Below are 12491 nucleotides of genomic sequence, written 5' to 3' on the forward strand. Positions count from 1 at the left end.
TTTGATGAAACTTGATTTGCTGCTTCTTAATTTGAAATCTTCATCTTGACACAAGATATTCCTTAATATTTTGTGGATACACATACCTCCTTTGAAGGTATGAAGACTCTTACTAGTAATAGTTTCACTAACAAGAGAAATTTTCTCTCATCCTGGATCAGAACAGGAGACCTGCCTATGCATTGCATTCCTTAAATTGGAAGGGTCTCATAAGGATCATCAAAGTCTGATTCCTGGCCCTGTGTAGTGCCATCCCCAAGAATCACACCATGTACCTGAGAGCATTGTCCAAATGCTTCTTGAACTCTTGGTGCTGTGACCACTTCCCTGGGGAGCCTGTTCCAATGCCCAACCACCCTCTAGGTGAAGAACCTTTCCCTGATAATCCAACTTGCCTGCTCCCCTGACACAGTTTAATGCCATTCCCTCGGGTCACTTGTCACTCTCACCAGAGAGAAGAGATGGCTACCCATCCTTTCTCTTCTCATGAGGAAGTTGCAGACTGCCATGAAATCTCTTCTCAGTCTCCTCCAGGCTGAACCAACCAAGTGCCCTCAGCAGCACCTTGTATGGCTTCCCCTGTAGGCCCTTCATCATCCTCATGGCCCTTCTTTGGACTCTTAAATAGCTTTATCTCTCTTTTACACGGTTGTGCCCAGACCTGTCCCCAGCACTGGAGCTGAGGCTGCCCCAGTGCAGAGCAGAGCAGGACAATCCCCTCCCTAGCCCAGCTGGCCATGCTGTGCCTGATGTACCCCAGGACAGGGCTGGCCCTCCTGGCTGCCAGGGCACTGCTGGCTCATGCTCAGTCAACCAGGACCCCCGGGCCCCTGGACGTGAGGGCAGTCTGGCTGCAACATCTGTCACCCCACTGATGACCAAGTTAATTGAGCTGACCGGGCTGGCTCGGTGGATGTCCCCTTTCCTCCCTCAGTGCTCCATGTACATCTCTACCAAAGCTGCATGCTGGTTGAAAAGGGTGATCTCCCTCATGGACATGGTGCTGTTCATCAGTCAAGGGTATACAGTAGCCCTGCACCCTGCTAGAACCAAACTCGAGGTTTGTGGCTATTTATGCTGTAACTGCAGTTTCTCTAACAATTTTGCAGTGACCTGCCAGAGATCTAAAAAATATTTTATGAGTGGTCAGGACATAGAAGTTGTGCAATGCTCAGTCTGGGGATCTGTAGTGACAACAGATAGGCAGATATGTTTCCTCCTGTGAGGGTAAGGGCTAAGAGTCTGTTAAAAGAAGATAGTACTGCCTTATCTCTTTGTGAGCAGAAAATATCCTAGGGGAAGTTCAGTATTAACACTAAGAACTGTCCCTATGTTTATTGTTTTCATTAATGGCTTACAGCTTCTCCACAGACATATGAAAATGTGTGTTCAGGTTCATACTTCTTCCTTTTGTAAAAGGAGACCACAGCAGCATTAAGTAATAGTTGTTTATTAATAGAGTAATAAAACTTTTCACAAATATTTAGTCATACATTCATAACATTCTTTCCTGTGACAGTTTGGACTGTCACAGAAATAAATAGTTTTTCGTATTTGTCTTATTTCAGTTTTTAGAATGCATCATTTCACTGAACTAGTCACAAGAAGAAAAGGGAATAAATGCACAGTTTTCCAGATTTTAGAATGGATAAAATTGAAAAGATCCCATCCATAATAACAAACGTTATCACATCATAAATTCACCTGTACACTGCAATATGAATGTTAGTGTAATGAAAGATAATACAACATTAACGTTATTTGGAACCACGGCTTGTAGTTGATATTGAGGACCCACCACGATGCTGAAAGAGAGCAGAATTTATTTATTTGCTAACATAAATTGCATTTCTTTTTTTCCCTCTGGTAAAAATTCTAAATAAAATACCTATAATGTGTATAATGAAACATTCATTTATATATGCAGCTAATACTGGTGAGAAAAAGATACTCAGAATACTGGGAGAACTGGGTGTAAGTGGTGGGAAAGCAGCTTTATCACGAGAATTATATCTCCTTTTGATAACATCCAAAGAAGCATTAACGTGTCATAGGCTGCATAGAATTAAGTGCCCAGACCCCTGAGAGTAAACTAAATAAATCCTCAGTCCTGTGCTGCTGTGTGTGTCAGTTTTTAAGACAAGTACTATGTTCCCTGGGTGGTTATGTTAGCTTTAATGACTTGCTTTCCTGGTGACATTATTCAAATCTGATGGGTCTTTTATACAACTCTAGGAATTAATAGCTTTTTGTCCTTAAAAGTAAGAGAATTGGTGGACTTGTAAAATATCATTCACATAAAAAGTTCTGTAATCACCAGCTCATAGGCAATGCTGGGGTGAAACCAATCTGTGTTTCTTCCCCACAATCTCTAGCCTTTGGCCTTTTGAAATGGAACCTTATGCAGAGAGGAACCACAAGATTTATGGAGAGAGAGATGGGAAGGAAGGAAGGAAGGGAATTGTGACTGCATCTGAGATGCTAAATGCCCTTAGTAGAGGGGTGTTCTAGACTACATAGGTTTCACACTACACAAATTCATTAGCAGAACTTAATTTCTTATGTATTAATTCCATTATTGCTATTTTAATCAAAATTATTATTAATGAAGAAAACATATGAGAAAATACTCAAGAGTCCTACCTGAATTCAGGCTATTAGTTAGTAGTCTCTAAAACATCAGTGGATTAATGCATTTCAGCCCCCCAAAATGCCCAATTTAACTATTTATTTCATGGGTTATAGTGTTCAGTGGTTCCCCCTTAGCTTGTTTTCTTTTCCCAAAGGTTCTCTAGAGTCCTCAATTCCAGATATTGTGTAAAAATGCGACTTTCACTGAATATGAACTGAGTGATTCATTCCACCCTGGTAGATTGGCTGAAGCAACTGGGTGAGTTAACAGGTGCATGAGTGGTTATAATAGCTTGTGGTTCCTCTTAACTGATGGCAAATTAATTTTCTTTAGGATAAATACTGTGTCATGGTGAGAACTTATCTTCCTGATTCATTTCTTGGCCACAAAAGTATCCTTATTCAGATTACAATTCGCAATTGATTCAGTTCTCAGCTACCCAGATGTGTAAAAGAAGTTGGGAAGTTTAGCTAGGGTAAATTTATTTTTAGAATAGAGCCTATCTGTGTTCTAATTGCAGATAGGGTTTAGGGTTTTTTCCTTCTGATTTTACAGTGATATCACTTTATGGTGTCTAAAATTCTTTTGTAAAGTGTACTGGTAGCATTGCATCCATCATTTTTTACTTCAAGATCATTTTCTGTCTTTCAAATACAAATATGATTTGTATAGATCAGCTGTAGGAAGCTCTTGCCATGAAACAGAGTTCAAATCATTGCACAGATTTCTAAACTACAGGTAATGTATAAAATTGTACAAAGAACTGTGAATGCATTAATTCCCATTGCCTCTCCCCCTACAGCCCCAGCAAGGAGTGCACAGTGAGAAATGCTGTTTCTATGGTAACTGTCTGCAAGGACAAAGTGCTGCAGACTGAAATCCTTCTTAGCAGGCAGAGTAAATGCTTTAATGAGTACTTGGAATCCAATTTCAGACACTTCCATATTTAGGCACGTAAAAATTATGTTTACATTTTATGTTAATTGTACTTTACCTGTGAGTAAACCACCCTGGAACAGTGATGGATCATGTGCAGTCTCTTGGACACAAAGAATTTTGGAAAAAGGCTTCATTGTTTCCTGCAATCAAGTTTGTCTTAAATCCAGCAGCATCCCAGTAACATACAAGATTTACAGAGATACTTGTCATTAATTTTGATCTCCTGATTCTGCAGGAATCCCTGACATATAACTTTGTGTCCACATCAGGCTCATGAGGTCTGAAGATGTCTTGGCTGGTTTCTTTTAAGGACAAACCCTGGGTACAGGACTACTTTTATTTTTCTATTGAGTGGGGTTTTAATATTTTAAATTTAGTCTGTGCTCAGACATAGAAACTTAGGACTTCATTGTAATAGATCTGTGTTCCCTAAAATAAAATAAAAAAAAAAATAAATTACTGTCCTCTCTTTGTAAGTATGGGAGTGATGCTTTCACTCCCATATGCTTTTTTGCTTCATCCTGCACCTGCACTGTGTCTTTTAACTCTTATTTCTAGGAGAAAGATGTGGCATGCTGATTGCTTTGTATTAAGAATAATAATTTGGAATCATTACCACCTTGCTTTCTTGTAACATAGCAGGAAGTGTGTACAAGTTGGTTAGTAAATATTAATTATTTGTAATTAAGGCTCCCTTAAATGTAAGTAGGAATAAATTGAAGCCTTAATCAGAAAGCATTTTTTTCCTTGAAAAGCTTAAATGGTGTCTATTTTATCATTCACAGATAGTATTGTTTATTCTAGATATTTTCTTAAATATTGTGTATTAGTGTAACTTCACACTGTGTGAAAGTACTGTGGGTCTTCTCCTTGCTGATGCATTTTATATTTATGTGGTTAAAATAAAAACATTTGGAATCCTTTTCTCCTCTACACTTTATCAAAGATGATCTGAATAAGGGTGGTCTTGCATATGGAACACACTAATAAAACCTTTTACATGGAACAAAAAAAAATAATGTGAAAAGTTGGTATTTACCAGGGACTAGCATTGTTGTGATGAGCTCTGGAGTTTCTAAGAAATCCACATTGCTTCTTTGGAATTCCTTGCCATAATTCATTTGAAGGTGGCTGAATAATTATAAAAAATAAAAATGTAGCAGGTTTTTTAAAGAGGCTCAATTTTTTTTAATGAGCATTAGAAATTTCACAGTTAATGCTGTACAGAGATTCTGTGCTTCAAAAGTTAAAGTTATAGTGGGAGAGGAGAGCAGATAAGCTATGAAGTGCCTGAATGTTCTATTAAACACAGGTTTTCTTCTGTGCAGCTCGCTGTCAGTCTGATGCTCATCTCTTGGTTGTGACCCAGTACAGTGCTGACATGGGTTGCCAGTGTTCTTGAGTCTTTGTGATAGGAAATCCAGTAAAACTGGGGCTGTGTTTGAAAGGAAGGCAGCAAAGCTGCAAGAGACTTCTCCATCTCCCTAAGAGCAGGCTCTCTCTACGGATTTGGGATCATGGGGTTGGTTTATTTAAGAGTTTTAGCTAAATGTAGATAAGGACAATCCTTTTGACTACTCAATTTCTTAGTCATCTGCTTGCTGGAGGCAAGAATTCAGCTGGTAGGATGTTTAATAATTTCTATTTTGGGCCCAAAAGAGATGCTCTGGGAGTCTGTTGGATGGGTTCCTTTGATGTGGATTGAGAAGTATTGGGAGAGCTCCCAATAACTACTTGCATGCTGAAGTGTGCTGTGGGCTGGCACATCTTCTGTTTCAATAATTGTGTATTTTTATTTCTTTACCATGAAACTGGTGATATTGTTTTCTTCCTGGTTTTCTGTCTCTGATGAACTAACATCCACCTAATGCTTTATCTTTATGTACTCACTTTCAGACTTTTTTGAATAATCACCATTGTCTTTCTGGCATTTTAATTTATATTTCAGTATATACAAGTCTTTTGCAGCTAAAGTATTGTTCTGAAGTATGAATTGTGACATATTTAGCAAAAGATCTGTTAGCAGTATTTAAAGTAATTTGTACTCAGTCCTTCTACACAATTGGTTTCTAACCTTCAAAACTTCATGAATTACCAAAAAAAAAAAAAGAGAAAACTACCAAAGTCCTGACACTTACCTATTCCAGGCATTGCTGTTTTCCCAGAACTCATAAACAATGAAGTGGAAATTACTTGGAAGTTTCCGTATGGAAACACTAAAAATTTCACAATAAAACTAATTTAATGAAAAACAAAGTTATTCGACATATACATTTTGGTCCTAACTGCTTATGAGTAGGAACAAATGCAGTGATTTAAAAAAAAACAAACCCACAGAACAAAAAAACCAAAAACAAAACCAATCCAATTAGTAAACTTAACAAATGAGTGATCATAATGACCATATACTGCAAATATCTGAGCTTTTAAAAATAAAGCCCTTGTATATTTATTTTTATTAATTAATATTTTTTATGAAATTAATTTTTTATATTCCTCCAACAGCAAAATTTCTCTATGCAAATGCTAAACACAAAATTAATCAAACAGCTGTTCAGGGAAGATCATCTAATAAGTTAAACATTTGTATGGGAGATGCATCAAAGTGTCATAGAATTTAGGTGCTTTGAAAGCAAATGGAGTAAATGAAGTATATGTATAATGGAGTATAAAGCCAGATAGGCTGATATGTGCTGCAGTTATGCTTTTTAAATAATATTTTGTGTACTAGTTACTTGTTCTTAAGTTATTCAAGTAAGAGTTTCTCAAGAGTGAAAAATGACCCATGGAATATCTATTGATCTTCTACACAGAATCATCCTGTTTATTATCCTGAACATAAAGGCTTTATAGCCTGTAGGGTACTTACTCATTTGGGTACTCAAATTAGTGTTTAGATAAATAGCACAGAACGTATATATACAGATTTTTCCATATGCCCAAGTGTGAGATTGCTGACCTCACTAATGATGGGCTTGAAAACTGGTCTCAGTTTATGCTTCAGAATGTAGTCAGCAATGTTTTATGATTTATTGGTTTTCTTCTGCTGTATGTGAAAGTGCATGGTAAAATGGTAAAAATATCAAAAGCTGTTGGAAAAAACCAAGTTGCTGTCAATTCCAGCTACAGCAAAACCCATCCATTAGGTGGCATAACAGGCTTGCAAGCCTGTAAGCTTGGCAAAGAAACTTTCTGCCACCGTTTGTTAACTTGCACTCTGAAGTCATGTAATCTCTCTTCCCTGACAAGTCTGCAGTCACCAGTCTCCAGTGTTTTGCTGGATGTTCATTTCTGGGAGGAGGCTGGGAGGACTTCTCATTGGGGATTTTTCCATCTCTTGGCCGACAAGAGAATTTTATTTTCCTCATCAGTCTGCCTTAACAAGTGAACCACTACAGAAAGATCACTCTTCTTCCAACTTAATTTTTCTGGTCTATGTGAACACTATTGATACAATCCTAAATGTGATAATCTCATAGCAATAAGACTCATAAATTAGGTGTGTGATAGGCAGTCTTTGAAATATATAGGGAGTCTCTGAATATATAGGAAAATCGTGTATTATGTACACATTACAAAAATATCTTTCCCATAACGGTCTGTTGTATGTATGATAGATCTCTCCACTATGATAAATTCAGAAACTAAGTACAGTGGTAAACCACTAAAATTTATTCTTAACCCAGCCCTAATGTTTTATTAATTCTAAAAGGAGCAAAGCAAAAGCAAAGTTTCATTGAAAATTTTGCTTTTTAATTTTTCTAATTCTTTATTATGAATTGAAATTTTACAATGACAGCCTAAAGGGAAGATTCTGAAAGCTTTCAAGCAGAGAACTGGCAAACAAATTGATAAATTGCTCCTTCTCCAGGTGAGCACAAATGAAGCATGTCAAATGAGTTTTCCAATAAAGAGTATCAGCCTAGGAGCTTCCAGAAGTCATGGACTGATGACCTGCAGAGCTAACAAGCCTGAAAAGGTTGTTTATCATCTTTGGGATGTACTGTCATTTTGTGACAGGACCTAAAATCTGCACATTTTGACTTATCTTTCTAGTTCTAGGTGTCTTTGAAAAGCTCTTTGAGAATCTTACACACACACATAACCCAGCAAGAAAGGTGTCATACGTATTGTCTTCATAAATAATCTGAGTTATTAAGGAAAAAGACTCCATTTCTTCCCTCAGCCCAAAGACAATAACATTGTACTTACTGCAAGCAGCCACCTTGAGCAGAAGCAGATTCCATGTACTGCTTCAGAGCAAGACAGAATTCCTTCACTTTTTCTTCTATCACCGACATTTGATGCTGAACAATCATTATGTGCTGCTACAAAATCATTACAATATTACTGAATATTACTGCCACATCTTCCTCTGAATTCCTTATATTTTAAACTCAGAAAAGCCTATCATGAAACAATACAAACCACAATCATAAAAGAAAACCCACAAAAGATCCCTTGAAGTTTGAAGTCCCTGTTTTAGTGATTTGGAGGTGGAGAAGCAGAAATGCTCAAGCATGGCTCTTATGTCTAGGCGAGAGTGTCCACTTCAGACAGTTGACCTAACTCTGGAGGAATCTTTTCAGAAGAGGGCAAAGCAAAAATGTGTTCAGTAATAAAGTCAGTGTGTTTCCTTGGATGAATCTGTCTGCCAGCAGCTGTGAGGTTTGGGATAGGAGCATATCCCCACAATCTGCACTGGATGCATTGTTGTTTTGTTAAGGGGCTTTGGTAGTTTTTACCTTTTAGAGCCCTGACCCTCACCTGAATGAGATGCCTAAAGTAACCCATGTTAAGTGATGAATAGAGAGGGGGGTTTCCCTCCTTAATTCTGCAGGAAAATGAACAGTCTTTATAAAAGGACTATGGAAACAGTCAGCAGTGCAGAAGACCTACTTATCCTGAATTAGTATAATTATCATTTAGCTCTTTCAAGTAGTTTATTTATTGATTAATCTATTGAAGCTTGTCAACTTTACTAATGGAATATTTAAAGCAACACTTTGTGCTGTGCTTCTTAAGGAGTACAACTTAATTTCTTGTACAGGTTTTTGACTTGGTTTCTGCCTTGATTATGAATACTCTTATATCATGGATTATAGGCAGTCTGTGTAGCAATGCTGCATAATCTCATTTAAAAAAAAATCTAATGCAACTCCCGTGATTGAATATTTTTTCATGTACATTTGTTTTGCATTTTGTTAGGTTCAAATGAAAGAATGTTAGGTTCATGAATTTAATATATCAATCTTGGGACATAAACTTGTTTAACAGTAAGTTTATTTTTGGTCATGATTTTGCTTTTGTAGGTTGTAATGAGCACAAGATATTCTTCCATTTTTCCTCTTAAGATTTCCTATAGCAGTTTTGGGAGGGAGGCTGTACAACAATGGTTAAAACATTCATGCGGCACTTGGAGCAGAGAAGCTACCACACCATAAACATTGCTGACAAATTTGAAAAATCTTATTAATGACACATTTTTCTCCTTATGTGTGTTAAGGTTTTGGCTCACTCCAGCCTTTGAAAACAATACAGAAAATTAATATAAAAGCTTTTGCCCACATATTCTAATTTTTTGTTCTGTTGACTTTTGCACAGTGTATTCTGCTAAGTAAAATGGATTCTTATCACTGGAAAAAGTGAGGATAAAGATTTTTTAAATTATTTTTTAACAAAAGAGACCAGGTGTGGTCTCAATGCCTGGTGTTTAAAATAAAATGTCAAAATCATTATCTCGAACAGTACTTACAGATTTTTCATTTTCTTCCAAAACTTCCTCTTCAAATGGCTGAAGCTTTAGGTCCTTTGAGACAATTGAAAATAAGATAGGAATTGTAAGAAGAGTCAATACTACAGCTGTGTTCTGCTCTTACATTTTTTAACAAAGTATTTGAATAACTAGATTCTGTTCTACCTCAAGAAATTAAATCCCTTCTTTATTAGTTCTAAGTCAAACACAAGTGTTTACAAGATCTTTCATTACTCAGTGGTTAATTCCAGCCTAGGCTGTCTTGTAAAGTTTTATTTATCGTGCTTGGCAGGTGATTTTTTCATTTTAACAAATCTGCTTGTTCCCAAATGTATGTTGGACTTAACTGAGGAAAGACAGTCATCCTCTGAAATTGTCACATGGGCTGTGGAAATGAGCAGTAATGGTAATTTGAAATGAACTATCAGCTACTATTTTGCAATCATAAAACTTTACACAGAAGAAACTTCCCTGCAGGGAATCTGTAGTTACAAGGGGCTGTTTTCTAGCATTGAAAGAGATATGCATGATGGTCCAAGTCAGGTTTCTGAACTGCTGCCCTTGCTGTGAGGACAGGCTTGGGCAGCAGCAAAGAGTTGTGTCTGTGAGTTCACCTGGTACATGAACTGGGTGTGCACTTCAGGAATCAGTGATTCACACAAACAACAACCAGTAGCACACACAAAATCATTCTTTACTTGCCAGGCACATGGCACATGCAGTACCTCCTGACCCACTGCCATTATGATATTCTGAAAAGTACCCATATGCCTGAAAAAAGCCCTGCAGATTGATTTGCAATAAGCAGCTGGAGCAAAACACACTCTGTTAGTGGTGCTTCACTTCTCGCTGAACACAGTTCTTGTGCAACAAAGAGAAAAATTTTCTTCCCCTCCCAGCATGGGGGAGGATTGATTAAGCTCAGGTAGCAGCTGTTCTGCCAGCACAGATGCTGTACTCTCTGAAAAGCCAACAAGAGATGTGCAGGTAGAATTCAAATGAACAGAGCACCTCCACCAGCAGCAGGTGGCAGAGCAAGGCAGGACTGAAGTATTCAGAAACTGCTGTGTAGTTAAAGTCATGTAAAGTGTGTGTGAAGGGAAAGACAGACAGCTTTATTGTAAGTGCAGACACTTTGGATTAAAAGACCAAGTGAAAAATGTGTATTCCTGAAGTGAGAGTTCACTTTCACTGCCATTTTTTTCCTCAGGAAACATATGAAAAAGAGGAAAAGAATGACTCAAGGAAGTAGTGCAAAGTTTCTTTAAATGTAGCAAGAAAATAATTGTTTTCTTTGCCAGTATATGTAAATTTAGAACTTGAGTGAAAATAGATAAATTTCAGGACTGATTGATGATTAAATTCCCCTTTGACAGAACACAGCAGAAGACTTAGAGAGCACTGAATCTACCCTTCATCAGGTAGTTTTCCAGTAGGAACACTGACTGATAGCGTGCTAGCCCTCTTTAGGAGTTAAAACTAATCTCTGGTAGTTCTGCAGTAATGTTGTATTGTCAGGCAGAGCGTGGCTGCACACTGGGTGACCTCCAAGTGTGTGAGCACTGGCACATGATCCCCATCTGTGTGGAAGGAGGGCTCGTGGCTGGTTGGCTTGGCTCTTGAGCCTAGTGCAAGTAGCCCAGTGCAGAACAGAGCTCCTGCCAGCCCCATACCATGCAGCCTAGAAATAAAAATGATGCAGCTCAGAGCTAGGGCTTTAAAATGCTTCTGCAATCCTACTTCACCTCAGCTCAGAAGTGGTGGCTTCTGAAATTGCTTTTTAGCATGGTTGTGCAATCCTTTCTAATCTGTTTCAGGGCAAAGTCAAAAAGAGGGGTTTTAGTAGCTGCTGAAAGGCAGCTGATATTTAATGTCTCTCGCAGTCTGACATGGCTGTGAGATACAAAGTCAAGCAGATGCAGAGTTAGGCAGAGGTGGATATAGGTTGTTAGACTTTTGTAATTGCTATGTTTTATTTATCAAGCTTTGTATTGACAAGGAGGTAATTATGGGAGGTCTATGTCCTGTCACTGATTGCTTTTGGCACCAATTCCTTTTCAGACTGAGGTTCTCTGTCATTTTTCTGTAGGACATTTGATCATCTTATAACATCCTTGTTGTAAGTTCATTTACCACAAAATGTTTGTCTGCTTTATGTAACATTTGCATTGCATTATTGCTGTGTGCCAGGTTTACTTATTTTTTAAGCAATATTCTTTTAAATGTTTTCTTTTGGCATCAGGCAATCAGTCATGTGGCAACTGTGGCAGAGCTGTGAGCTGCTGTTTCCAAAGCAGAGCAGGGAATAAAGCCAGACTTACCTTTCATAGTGGACTTTGACATTTCAAAATCCAATTTATATCTATTCAGAAAAAGATCAAGTTGCTACTAAAACCCCATTAATGCGGCAGCTGCTGTGTAACTGCCTTTTCCCTGCAGAAATGACCTCCAGGGGGAAGTGGTTGGATAGAGACTCACAGGTATTCCCTGGCCAGAGCTTACTGGACTGAGCAGACCATGAGGAGCTGTGGAGCGTGGCAAGGAGCAGGGTGAGAAGCTGACAGAAGTCATGGACAGTGCCACAAGGAATGGCCAAATTTCATGGCTGGTTAAGGAGAAGTGATGCGAGAGTCTGTCAGACTGCAGGGATAACCAAAGGGAATGCTGGGCTCCTTTAGGAGCAAGGCCAGCAGTGCTGGGGGTGACAATACGCAGCTAATCAGTAACAAGGCAGAGATAACAGAAATACCAAACTGGGACCAAGGGGAGAAAAGTAATCAGGGACAGTTTTTCATTTGTGAGGGAGGAATGGCAGAGAAATGTCAGTATGCTTCTCTTGCTGAGCCCTGTGCCAAGTCACCAACATTTATTGGGGTTTTTTTTGTTAAATCCTTACTTAACTATTTTCTGTGTATGTAACTTGTTACTGGACTCAAGTTGGACTAGTGGTTGAGTAACAGGAGACATTTTTGTGCCATGACCCAAGGTCTGAGCCAGTGCCTGGGTAAGGAGTATGGGTCTAACCACAAATACTAGATGATAATATTCATGGGGGAATATCCCAGTCAGCTAGAAAGAAAGAACAGGGTCAGGCAATTTCGTGACCCTGTGAGTGCTGCCTGTGTGTGGGTGCTGGTGAAGAGACCCATGCCAATGTCTTTGGTG

The 12491-nt window shown here is 38.4% G+C and overlaps 1 protein-coding gene across 1 annotated transcript in view; it reads right to left on the reverse strand.

Annotated features, from left to right (window-relative positions):
* Positions 1-1434: 1434 nt before the first annotated feature.
* Positions 1435-12491, reverse strand: part of NECAB1 (N-terminal EF-hand calcium binding protein 1) — a 51553-nt gene continuing 40496 nt past the window's right edge. Inside the window, 5 exon segments of the mRNA XM_086883170.1 lie at positions 1435-1805; positions 4611-4702; positions 5710-5787; positions 7784-7899; positions 9327-9380. Coding sequence (XP_086739296.1) covers positions 1726-1805; positions 4611-4702; positions 5710-5787; positions 7784-7899; positions 9327-9380 — 420 coding nt within the window. The 3' untranslated portion in view covers positions 1435-1725.

The sequence above is a fragment of the Cyanistes caeruleus genome, chromosome 1 (assembly GCF_971803275.1).
Source record: "Cyanistes caeruleus chromosome 1, bCyaCae1.hap1.1, whole genome shotgun sequence".
Taxonomy (NCBI): Eukaryota; Metazoa; Chordata; class Aves; order Passeriformes; family Paridae; genus Cyanistes; species Cyanistes caeruleus.